General features: G+C 41.7%; 1 protein-coding gene across 4 annotated transcripts in view; it reads right to left on the minus strand.

Moving 5' to 3' along the window:
- Positions 1 to 12,714, minus strand: part of PLXNA3 (plexin A3) — an 87,530-nt gene that overhangs the window by 30,568 nt on the left and 44,248 nt on the right. For all 4 annotated transcript variants that reach the window (XM_042452355.1, XM_042452353.1, XM_042452351.1 and 1 more), the window contains 3 exons: positions 4,467 to 4,563; positions 1,840 to 2,030; positions 255 to 400 (listed from right to left, as the gene is read on the minus strand). In XM_042452355.1, coding sequence (XP_042308289.1) covers positions 255 to 400; positions 1,840 to 2,030; positions 4,467 to 4,563 — 434 coding nt within the window. The remainder of the gene's footprint in view (positions 1 to 254; positions 401 to 1,839; positions 2,031 to 4,466; positions 4,564 to 12,714) is intronic.

Genomic DNA, 12,714 nt, shown 5'->3' on the forward strand with positions numbered 1-12,714 from the left:
CCATTCATTTTAATGGATCTTTGCTATTTAGGACTAACTGTAGATTTACCCATGACTATACAACAGATGTAGTGTAAGCCAAGGAGGTTTTCATGAGAAAACATGAAGGTATTCAACAAGGCAAAGGTACAAGCAGGCATACTTCTGCTCCAGCTCAGATCCTCATGTTCTGTATTTAGACAGCTCCTTATAACAGTCAATCCAGCCTGCAGTACGCACACCTTTCTATTTGCTTGTTAAAAAGCCTCACTCACCTTTCAGCACTGATGTATTCAGCAGGGAGAGAACTGCAGCGCACACCGGCCACACGTACCCCCACCTCAAAGAAATGTAGCCCCAGGTTTTCGCCCCAAACTGTCACCCGTGTCCCACCTTCCTTAGGGCCAGTAAGTGGCAGCACCTGGAGCAGATAAGGAGAGTGGAAAACAAAGAGAGGACATCCACTGAAGAAAGCCAAGGAGGCTGCCATGAGAAAACATGTAGGTACCCTAAAGGAGGGCAATGTTTACTCTTCAAGAGCACGAACAGAAAAGGCCTTGGCTATGTTTGCTATGCACACATTCCTATATTGCTTTGGCAGGGCTCAATTAGTTCACAAAGAATGGGAAAGAGACAGCAAAGCACATAGCATTTCCACATTCAGATTCAAAGGTGTGGAATAATCCCTGCCAGTGGGATAAAGCAAGGAAAGCAAAGAAGACACTTACAAAAGCAATGTTTGAAAGGGTTTACTAACAAATCAACAAAAATGAGGAGAAATGCAAAGGTCAGACTTTAGCATCAGGCTCCAACCTGAAGCCAAGAAATACCTATGTTTGCTGTGCATGTGCAGTGGAGGATAGGGCCCACAAGCAAGAGCCATCACTTCTTTAACCAGCTTCAAAACAGAGTTGAAAACCATCCTGTTCAGAGAAGCCTTCCCAGGCATTGCATAATTGTCGCTTACTATCTGATGTTCTTTTGTTGCCTGTTTATCGAACCATTTCCTGTATTGCTATGTATTGTGTATGTATTATCCTACTTGAGAGTATGTATTTTCCCTGGATGAAGATTAACCATCCATTATGAAGCCAAGCCCTCCCTCCAGTCCATCTGCCTTGGTCCAGGCCTCGGAGGTAGAGAGGAACTGCTGGACCTCTTACCCTTTGCCTCCACCACTCCCTTCTCCTTCTGTGTCATGTCTTTTTAGATTGTAAGCCTGAGGGCAGGGAACCGTCTAACTAAAAAGATTGCATGTACAGCGCTGTGTAAATTTACAGGGCTTCATAAATAAAGGTTAATAATAACAATAATAATAATAATAATAATAATAATAATAATAATAATAATAATAATGAAACACATAGGGGCCTACACACATAAAGCCCAAGAGAGACAACTTGCATACCACAGAATGGAAGTTCTGTTTACGACAAAATGAGGGCTAGGCTCCATGCTAATGTGATGTCCAGTGACACAAGGCAAGGTAATATATTCATGTGCTATACACGATGTAAAAGTTCTAAGAGAGCAGGTAAGATTCTACACCTCAATGTTTTGTAGGTTTTATTCACAAAACATAGTATCTGTACAGGGCTTCAGTGTAGTAAGGGGAGACCACAATGCATCAGGTTATGACTGATACACTAGCCCTAAAAAATTTTGGTGGGCTGCCAGCTCCCACAAAGGAAAGTGGAATAAAAAGGCCATTGCTTTGCTATTTTAATCACTGTACATTGTTTTATCATTTTTCGCCAACTGTGAGCCAAGTTGAGAATTTTACCTAAAGTATGAAGGATATATTTCTGAATACAAATCAGCATATAAAATGCAAGAATTTGATAAAATCATTTCTCTTACCTGGGTGATGCGAGGGTGGGCACAGCGAGCCCCACGCCGGCCAGGGGGCACCCAATTCTGCCGGGAAGCAGGGCAATGAGGGCGCAAGAGGCACCGGCGTTCAGGAACACACCAACCACACTCATAACGTGGGTCTGACTTGAGGCAGAGCCCACAGCTAGAACGCTGGGCTGAACATTTATACATCAGAGCTAGGGACAGAGTGAAAGGAACAGACTGGCAATGAAATAATAGAGCCTCTCGTATTCCCATTATAACAGTATTCTTGTCTTTTATTCACCCTATATGACCTCTTCTACTCATAATCTTAAAAAGAGGACTGGAATAAGCTCTCTTTCTGCAAGTGAAACCCTGCAACTTGACCCAAGTTTCAGTTCTCACCCTGGGGGTCAATATAGTAAAATCTGCACAATAGTTTAGCATACAGTATTTGTTTCTGACTTTGACTATTTATTTGAACACACTGAGACCAGCAGATGTCACACCACGGTGAACTCTATCCAGTGGGGTATGTGTGCCCAATCCTGCTATGCAGCTGGACAAAATGACCTAATTCAGGCACCACTTTTGGGTGGGTGAAGGGAGAAAGAAAGGCATCAACAGGCACCTTCACTATGCAGAAAATTGTTTTGAAGTCTTGCTCTTAGGGATTGGTGGGTGAGTGGAAGAAAATTTGGTCTCCACGTCTAACAGCAAGAACTCTTAGGCTAGCACTGCTGGTATACTCAAGTCCAGTCATCACTATGTAAGGATGAGTGGCGCCAGTCTGGTGTGGTAGCTGGAGGGGATTTCCAGATGGAAGATTCCTCATGCTTTTATTTAAGGTGGCAGTGTGCCACTATTACTTCCTAGCTGATATTTCCAAGGTATGAAAAATGACAAGCAGAGAAAAAACAATGATTGGTGGCTGGGTGTTATGAGAGGAAGACAATGTCATCTGAAGCCCCTGTAAAACTCAGGGAATGAGGCAGGGTAATAAAAGCCTGAGCTGGAACTGGAACTGGCAAGAACTCTTGCCGAAGTCCCTGTGGGCCATGAAATTCAAAAGTTTCAAATTTGAAATTCAAATTTCTTTGGCTAGTCACACACAATTGTTTCACTCAGCTTAACCAATCTCTTGATCTAGATTGCTGTTGTTGTTACTATTGTTGGGACAGGGTGTCACTAGGAGAACGCAGGGATACACACCACCCTAGGTGTTACTAAGAGGGACGTCACCTGGTATGGTGAAAGGAAAGGGCACGAAAGTTTTGGGTCTGGGCTTTACTGGCTGGGCAGGAAAGAGAGTCTCCTCTTTCTCTCTCCTGGCCAACAGCTCTGTCAGACCATGAAAGGCTGCAGGGGAACAGGAAAGGGTGCCAAAGTCCCAGGTCTCTGGTTTTGTTGGCAGGGCAGGAAAGAGAGTCTCCTCTCTCCCTCAGCCATCAATTCAACCTCCTCCAGTTCTTAGGTGGCAGCAGTAGCTTGGTGGCTTGCAAAGGCAGCACAGAGGCAGATAGGTGGGGAAAGGAGTAACCCCATCTGCTTGCCTGCACACTGCCTTGCCAAGACACCAGGCTAGTCTTCGGTGGGGCTGCTACCCATAGCCCTGTCTCTTTGGTGCCCCAAAGAGATGAGCATCAGCAGCAGTGGTAACGATGTGGAGGATTGGGCCCTCCAACCCACCACTACTTGTATCTTTGGGACCGTGCTGCATTCCAAGAAGATAAGTGGTGGTGCCAGGAACATGAATAGCACAGCAATAGCAATAGTACTTACATTTCTATACCGCTCAACTGTGAACTCAGCACTCTCTAAGTGGTTTACAATCTGTAAGCCAATTGCCCCCAACAACAGAGTAAAATACTCATTTTACTGACCTACGAAAGGATGGAAGGCTGAGACAACCTTGGAGCCCACAGGATTGAACTCACAACAGAGATTATCACATAAGGGGCAAGTGTCTTTCTTCAGTTTATTTAACCACTGCAACACCAAGGCTCAGCCTTCCACCACCCCCACCCCACTACTACTCATCTCTTTGGGGTGCTGCAGCCATCTGAAGAGATTAGCAGTGGCAAGAATGTGGAAGACTCAGGCAGCATACACCCCCTGCTTCCGCCAACGCTCATCTTTTCTGGGCATCACAGTGACTCAAGGAAATGAACAGTGACAGGAACATGGAGAACTCAGGTCTTCACCACCACCTCGCCCCTGCTCGTCTTTCAGGGTGCCATGCCCCCCAAGGAGATGAGTGGTGGCAAGAACATGGAGGACTTGGGTCTCCACCTCCAACATGAACGACTCAGTGCTTTTTTAATACACCCCCCCCCCCCCCCCCCCCGTCATTTTGTTGTGGGATGTTGCTAAAAAGTTATTCACGGCAAGTGCCACATATGCCAAGCATACCACTGTGTTGAGATAATAATCTAAGAAGAACACAGGCCATGAATTTATCAGGGGTGGAGGGAGGTGGGATATAAATGTAGCTAATAAATAAAAATTAAATAAGGATGCTCTGAAACAAAATCTACTACAGAAAACCGGTAAGCAAATCAGAAAGCAACAATATTGTAATAGTAGAAAGGAAAATGAGAACTCAAGTACCTGCTTAGAACAGATATATCTTTTACGATTATGTCCAGTACCTTTAAAGCTTGGCGGCTTGTCAATAGCAAAATCTCCATCCCAAATGACATCAAAGTCCAGTGGCAGCTCTCCCAGTTCCTCACCATCATACCAATACTGAGGAAAGAGATGGTCATACATTATGAAGGAAACCAGAGAATTTCATTTTATAATCAATGGGAAACTCTACATAGAGATAAACACTGCAAAATAATAAATAGAGAGGAACTGCACACAGTTGTCTTGTCACTAGGAACTATAAATCATTTTATTACCTGGAAAAGGAGTGTCCCCCAACACAAATATCTAGGTGTGTGAGTGTTTGTGCCTTCAAGTCACTTGTCAAATTATGATAGGGTTTTCTTAGGCAAGGAATACGCAGAGGTGGTTTTGCCAGTTCCTTCCCCTGAAATATAGTCTATTGCACCTGGTATTTGTTGGCGGTCTCCCATCCAAGTACTAACCAAAGTATTTAAAGCCTGGCAAGTTATTTTAATACATATGGCGGGGGGAGGGGGAATCCCACAAGAACATCTTTCTATCCTTGACAACAGAAATACAATAACAATATAGTACAGTAATTAACAATTTGCTACCATTTCAAGATGAAAAGGTGCCTGCCTTCCTTCATTGCACAGATAGCAACTGTGCAACCCACAAAGGCTGCACTGCTGTGCTCCTGACACACTAAGAGTGTCATTGTGTCACTTCTATCAAGTCTTTTGGCCAATTTGTGGCCTTTTTAATAAAAACATTTTTTGGCTTTTCAAGCACTTGAAGATTTGGGATGGGGAAGTGATTCATACTTCTGTATTTGCAGGCGGTTGGGGCCCATTTTGGCTGGTTTCTAGGGGTGGACTTACTAGGGAGCCTTCAGGGGCTGCAAAATTGTGATTTGGAGACCTTGTGCAGCCAACAAGATCCATTTTCCCACCCTTGGCCTAATGGCAGGGTTGGACTGGGCTTGCTTCCCTTGATTTTAACATTTCAGGCCTCAGGACACAAAAGAGATATTTGCTAGTTTGCTAAATTTAGAAGTGAATAAATAATTTTAAAACCCCTTCTTTAAGAATGTCATTACCCCCGCCCCATTTCTTGTATCTCTGGTACTTGCTGGGTTCCCGAAGTGTGAGGTTGCCAGCTATGATACCTTGATAATTGCCAAAAGAAACATAAGCTTTTAAACAATCTCTATATTAAATACATATGTTACTTAAATATACACAGTGTAAAAGGAGACTCTTTTAAGTCTTTCAAACACGCAGAGCTGAGCAGACACAATCTAGGCATCATTCTCAAGTGTTACCTCCTAGGCCAAGGATCAGGAAGAATGATAGCGACAAACAGACAGAAGCACAGCAGCTTTATAAATAGATTGTGGGTCTGTGTGTTGTCATGCCTGGGCCAGGAGCCAAAACATGCCGCCAACAAGGTAGGCGGCTATTTAATTGAGAGTTTATTGCTCTTCTATGGCTTAGTTCTCTTAAGAATGCTTTGGGCTCATGTGTTCTCCATTTTTCTCATTCCTCTTTGGTCGTTGCTGGGGTTGGTTTTTTACCTGCTTTTTTGTTTGACTGTTGAACAAGAGAGAATCTTCTCCAAACTGAACCATCTGTCTGAGTAACATGTATGTTAGGACTGTGGAATGCAAACAATCATTGCATTTTTACTTGGGAGAGAAAAGAAGGGCGGATTTGCTTTGATCGTGCCTAAAAAGCTATGTTTTTTCCAAACACGTCTGGAAAATCGTAGGCCTTCCAGATGTTTTGGACCAAAACATGCACAATCTCTTGGCCATGGTGGTTGGGGCTTCAGAAAAGCCAAAGTATCTGTGGGGTTGAAAGTTCCTAGCCCTTTTCTACAATGTGGCCGTCAAAACTATACATACAGTGTAATGATTTCACAAACACCTGATCAAGGAGAGCAGAAAACCTTTTAGGCTCAAAATAACTGCAAAAATTTAGCAATCCCCAGATGTCCATAACAGATTGCTCCTACAACATAAAAAAAACCCCACATCGTAATTAAACTGAAATTGTTCCACTGGATTCAGTGGACTATGTAGCCCTCTTGTTCAATAACCTCCGGAGTTTCTGGCAGCTACAGCATGCTATGTTCATAGATTGCTGAATACAATAAACTGCCATCTCTATTATCTTCTTCCCTCAAAGGAAAATCATTTGGAGATCATTAGTTCAGAAAAGTTAAACACACTCCTATCCAGAGCTGGCTCAAAGACACTTTTCTGCCCGTGTTGGAGAACCAAATGGCGTCATCCCAGGTTTCACTGCACAGACTAGCCTGGGCCAGCTAAATGATTTTGGCACATAATCTCTCATAAGAACCTAAGCCTCTCTTCCTGACAGAAAAAAAACAATACTAATACAGTAAATAATTGATAAACTGCTGCCCTTTCACGACACCAACAATCTGCTGCCTGACTCTGCTAAAGATTAAGACTCAGATTTGGTGTTCCAAGACCAAAGCATTCACACCGAGTCTCTGTCTTGGCAGAAAAAGCAGTGTATAAATAATCATTCTATCTTTCTCATCCTCCTCATTCCTCTCCACAGCCTGCTCTGAGGAAAAAGACCTGAATGGAGTGACAGATGTGAGGAAGGACATGTCAAATAACCACCATTCCCTGGTCCTGTTTCAAAAGTCATGGTATTCCAACTGCAACAAATTCCCCATGGGACACTCTGAAATTATAATAATTTTAAAAAAGACTCAAGGAAATGCAAAATATGCTTTGCTCCTTGCTTATACCTTGCATTAATGGTGGTTTCTCCATAGGAGCCCTATATCCTATATAGAAAAGGTAGCAAAGTACTGGCCACAGGCCACATGCAGCTCTTGGGACCCCATGAAAGCTGCCCAAAGCTTGCAGGCTTCCTCTCCAAAATGTTAAAACTTTTTTTGGCTATTTGTTGGGTGATTTTATTTTGTCCTCACTGGCCAAAATCTTCCAAAATGGCCAAAAAATGCAGCAGTTTGCTCTCCAAATCTCCCCCCAAAACACACACACTAGCTGAAAATGACCAAAAGTGATGTCTTGTCACTTCAAGCATGCTGAAATATGTTGGTGCAGCCCATTGGGCAGGCGCTAAAAGCAAAAATGATCCCTCCCCTCTAATGACTCTCCCTTTAGTTCATTAGCTAACAGGAGAATCCGATGGCCCATGCACCCAGCATTTCCCAACCCAGTGACATTTCCATCAGTGCAAGGGCCATTTCTGCTGCCTCATCAAATCTGTGCTGCCAAAAGTGGAACCTTGCCCAAAATGAGCTTTTCCTGTTTCCCCCAAGATTGCTTGATAAGCACAACTCAGTTGACAGCTTAAAACCAGTCCATTTTACAGTGTAGTTTTTCATTAATAGATCACTAAGACTCAAAGAAGAAGAGTACTTCAAAGGCATTTACATGAAAGTGACAAAGTACTACTTGCCCAAAGATGATGACGAAAAGAAGGAGATTCTATCAAAAAGGTGTCGTATAATGGTTTGTGCAGTTCATTGTGCTCCTGAATGCTAATTTGTGTACTTATTGTCCCTGCCATTTAAGTGTGTTATGAATACTTAATAAACCCCATGTGTTTAGCTCTTCCGCTATCAGTTTTCCAACCGCATTATTTTTCCACTGATTAAAATAGTTGGACAAAGAGGCAAAAAGAGAATCTCTTTCCCTACCCCATATGCTTGGCTTTCTGTATCCACAGATTCTTTAGCTATGGAGACAAGCATCAAGGGCTTGAAAATATTGTTAATATATATGTAAATCCTCAAAAGCAAACCTTGATTTTCCATTTTATATAAGGGACACCATTCTATAATCCATTGTATTTAATGCAACTTGAACATCTATAGATTTTGATATCCATGGAGGGTCCTGCAACCAAACCTCAGTGAATAGCAAAGGCCCACTTACATTACTTTGCACCAATATCTACACTAAGAATCATCAACCATTCTGTTATTCAGTCAAGTGATTTTGACTTTTATTTTTCCTTGACACATCTCCGTGGTTTTCTCAGTACTGGAATTATTTTGCACTGCCTGAAAAACATCTGAATGTCTTCAGAGTCTATCCATTTTCACTCACATCATTAATGCATGTTAAAGACAAACAGAACAAGTGCCAAACCAGAGCTCTGGTATTTATTTCTATCTTCGGTGTAAAAGAAGACCCTTTAAGGCCCATCTAAAGAAACACAGAATCTTACAGCTTATTCCATCAGTATGCCAGTACCAATTAACACATAAAAGTGCAACACTGTTCATTAAGATGCTGTGGAAAAAGGAAGGAAGAGGAACAAGTTTGGTGCCAAGCACATTCTGAAAATCCTGAAACCAGAACTCCTAACCAAGGATGGGCAAAGTGTGGCCCCAAACCCCATATGCAGTCCTTGTGCAGTGCTTCCCAACCTTTTCTACGCCCATCACTAGGAAACATTTGATTAATCTTCTCATTCTCTGCACAACTAATATCACATTTGAAGATTAAGAAGTCTGATTTCTAATTTTTGAACCACAAATTGAACCACATTCAATACTGCGAACGAACAAATTGAACTTAAAAAAAAAAAGCTTTTAACTCAGTGCATAAAATGCAAATTTGAACTGAGCAATTAGATTCCAATTCAGTCAGAAAATAAATGTAAACTATTGTAAATCGTAAAATGCTCTTCTTTTGATTAAATAAATACTGAGACTGCTATCTATGTAACACACAACTACCTACCGCTACTTCTCAAGGCACATGGGGAGCTGGCTGAGTGATGACTTGTGACTTGTCACTCAAGGACACAAGCCACTCTTTGTTGCAGCCACTGAAATTGGGGTGACCAGATGTCTTCTTTTTCCAGGACATTTCCTACATTTTGAACATGGCTAAGAAGCATGAATTTATATTCATATTAGTATTTTTAGCTACATTCTGCAGTGCCTTGTCCTCCTTTGTGGTTAAGATACCATGGTCACCCTGCCTAAAATTTCATCCTGTACTCCCTGGGGGTGCAGCCACCCCAGGTTGAAAATCCCTCCATGCCCTAAAGCCTCCCAAGGCCCCAGAGCTCAAAAAATGCAAGACAAACATTGGGGTGATTTTTCACTCAATTACCTCCCAAAAGGCAGGTGGTGATGATGATGATACTGCTATTATAGTCAGTCCTCTATATTCATGTATTTTTATATCCACAGATTCAAGCATCCATGGCTTGAAAACATTAAATAATATATAAATTTCAAAAAGCAAACCTTGATTTTGCCATTTTATATAAGGGACACCATTTTACTACCTTACTGTATATAATAGACTTGAGCTTCCAAGGATTTTGGTATCCATGGGGTTTCTGGAACCAAACCTCAGCAGATACCAAGGGCCCACAGTGCTACTGATAGGCTGGAATCACAATGTTGTTGGCCAGCAATTCCCACTAGCCCTAGTCAATGGTGAGGAATATTTGCATTTGTAATTTAGCAGCATTCCCAAGGGCTGAATTATTTCTACTTCTACTGTAGAATCACTGGTTTAATTTAGGCAAAATGAAAAACCATACACCAACTGCTTACCCCAGTGTGGTTTCCACTCTGTCACGTACCTATCTACAGCACGTACAGAGCAAAAGGCCTGTTAGTTCAAGCCAACAAGTCACACCACACATTATGGCAATTCATGCATGAAGTGGAGGAGGAGGAAAGGCACCCATGCTGGCTCTTCCACAGCCTCACTCAGGTTTGGTTCCAGGACCCCCCATGGATATCAAAATACATGGATCCTTAAGTCCCATTAAATACAAGTATATATATATATATATATATATATATATATATATATATATAAAATCAAGCTGTGGATGGTTGAGTCCATGGACGTAGAATCCGTAGATACGGAGGACCGACTGTATAGGGATGGAAGAAAGATGGCTCTCAGTCTGCTGCAATTAATTGTAGATTTACATAGTCAAATTGGCAGGCAAAGAGTCCTTCCATCTTTAGAGCTTTTGGTGTGTGGGACTGGTGTATTGATGCATCTGATTCCTAAGTCACCATGACCTGGAAAAGCTTTGAAAACTGTGGCAAATTCAGACACTTGGGCCCACAGTAATGTCTTTTGGATGGAATGATGTCCTGTGGAAGTTGGCCATATGATGATTTGCCAAACTCATGAAAAAAGAGGGACATTACTGTGAACAAATTATATGTATGAACTATAATTCACACAAGACATCATTTGTCAATGCAGAGCATGGATTATCCAAAAGTGTGAGCACACTTCCATATACAGCAGAGGTGAGCAACATGCAGCACACCCCATGGCCATTTTTCTGGCCCCTAAACATTGCAACAATGCCCCACAACCCCTAGTGAAAAGAAAAAAAGGGGAAAGGAAATATGTTTTAATTATGTTTTTAATGTATTTTACTGTCTTTAATGGCATTTTAACTGTTTTATTGTATTTTAAAAAATAATGTTATTGTTTAATACTTTTCCAACTTCTGTAAACTTTTTTGTATCTTTTGTAATGTTTTAAGCTTAATCTTTTAAAAATTACTTTCAGCTCCAAGTATCTTCCCATCTTGGGTGACAAGTGGGATATAAATTCAATAAAATAAATGAATGAATGAATAAATAAATAAATAAACTGAGGATGATGACGGACTATTTCACTAAATTTATTGAGGGTTGGATGGGCTCTCTCTTTCTTGGAAATGGTGCCACTATTAGCAATGATCGTAACACAGCTTCTTTTGTTTTGCTGTTGATGCTGTTGCTATACTGGCAGCCTGGTCTCCTTTTTGCATTCTGCACAATGACCCAGAATTAATATGATTACAGGCTACTTCGGTCGCATAGAATGGCAGCTGCTACAGACAGTGGCGGAAAATATTCAGTGAAAAAATCTGTAAAGTGATCTTTTTTTTTCCCTAGGAAGGTGAGATAATTTTTTATCCTCAGAAAACATATCTGAGAAATACTGACTCAGCTCTATCAAGCTGGTTTCAAAAATCCACCTGAAACATTTCATAAATGCTTCAACATCGCAGTGGAGACACGATCTGGTACTAGATTCTATTGGATGATTATTCTGATCAAAACTCTTCCCTTATAATTATCTATCAACATGTACAAAAAAACCAACAGAAGTGGCGGTCTGCCAGATATGAGCCAGTTTCCCACCAACACTCAACACTTGGCACTAAATCAGCCCATATTCCCTTCACAGCAAAGTGCCATGGGATCAAAAACCTAACCCCAAATGCAGAACACATATATAAACCCTCTCAGTTTGATCGTCATTTCTCAGACTGAAATGCTAGATCAGCAGCTACAGCAGCAACGTTATGACTCACTGTGAAGAAGACTGTAAAACCTAAGAAAAAATGACAGCCTCTAACCTCACTACAACAAAATGTGCAGAAGTGAGGGAGACTCCTGCCAAATACCAAAATTAGCAGAAACAGAAGTCACCAGGAGAAAATGCCAAACCTCACAGAAGCAATCCGATGGGAGAGTAATCAAAAGGAAAACACACATGCAACACATTCATTCTTTTTCCACAGATGCATACAAAATATTATCTTCAAATGGTTAGGGATTAAAATGCATCATCACATTTATGCACAAAGTTCAAATCTAAAAGCCCAACATCTGCTATTTGTAAACTGAATCCAAAGTAGCATCTAAGTCAGAGCGGATGAGGATGATTTTCATTTTTATTGTCAAAGTGCTTGGCAAAGAAATTGCAACAGGCTACCAATGGTTCATTACAGTTGCCCTGGGGACCTACACGCAGCAGATTTCTCACCACTCAAAAGAGCTCCGTTGGAGGGCTCAGCACAGATGCAACAGTGGCAGAAAAGTCATTTCTGTTTGCTGCCATCACTGCTACAAAATAGGGTCCAAGAAGAGCTCTAATCTACGCTTGCACAGACTCATTTCAAGTTCTTCTCCTCTTGCATTCTAATCCAACACTCTTGCTGCTGGTAATAAACCCCAATGTCTCCAGTATATCAAGTAGTTGATGGATCTTATATCCAGAGATGAGGATCTGTTAGTCTTCCAGATGTTTGGAGCAAATGCTACCACAATCTCTTACCACTGACCATACTGGCTTGGGCTTTTGGGAACTGTGGTCCAAAACTTGTAGAGTTCTCCCCAACCCAGCTTTAACCAGTGGAGCTGCCCGGGTCATCTCCAGCTTCCAGAGACCAAACTGGACTTCAAGAAAACTGACTCAACTTGACGGCTGTCAAGAAACAACTTTAG

Source organism: Sceloporus undulatus, chromosome 2, assembly GCF_019175285.1.
Source record: "Sceloporus undulatus isolate JIND9_A2432 ecotype Alabama chromosome 2, SceUnd_v1.1, whole genome shotgun sequence".
Lineage (NCBI taxonomy): Eukaryota > Metazoa > Chordata > Lepidosauria > Squamata > Phrynosomatidae > Sceloporus > Sceloporus undulatus.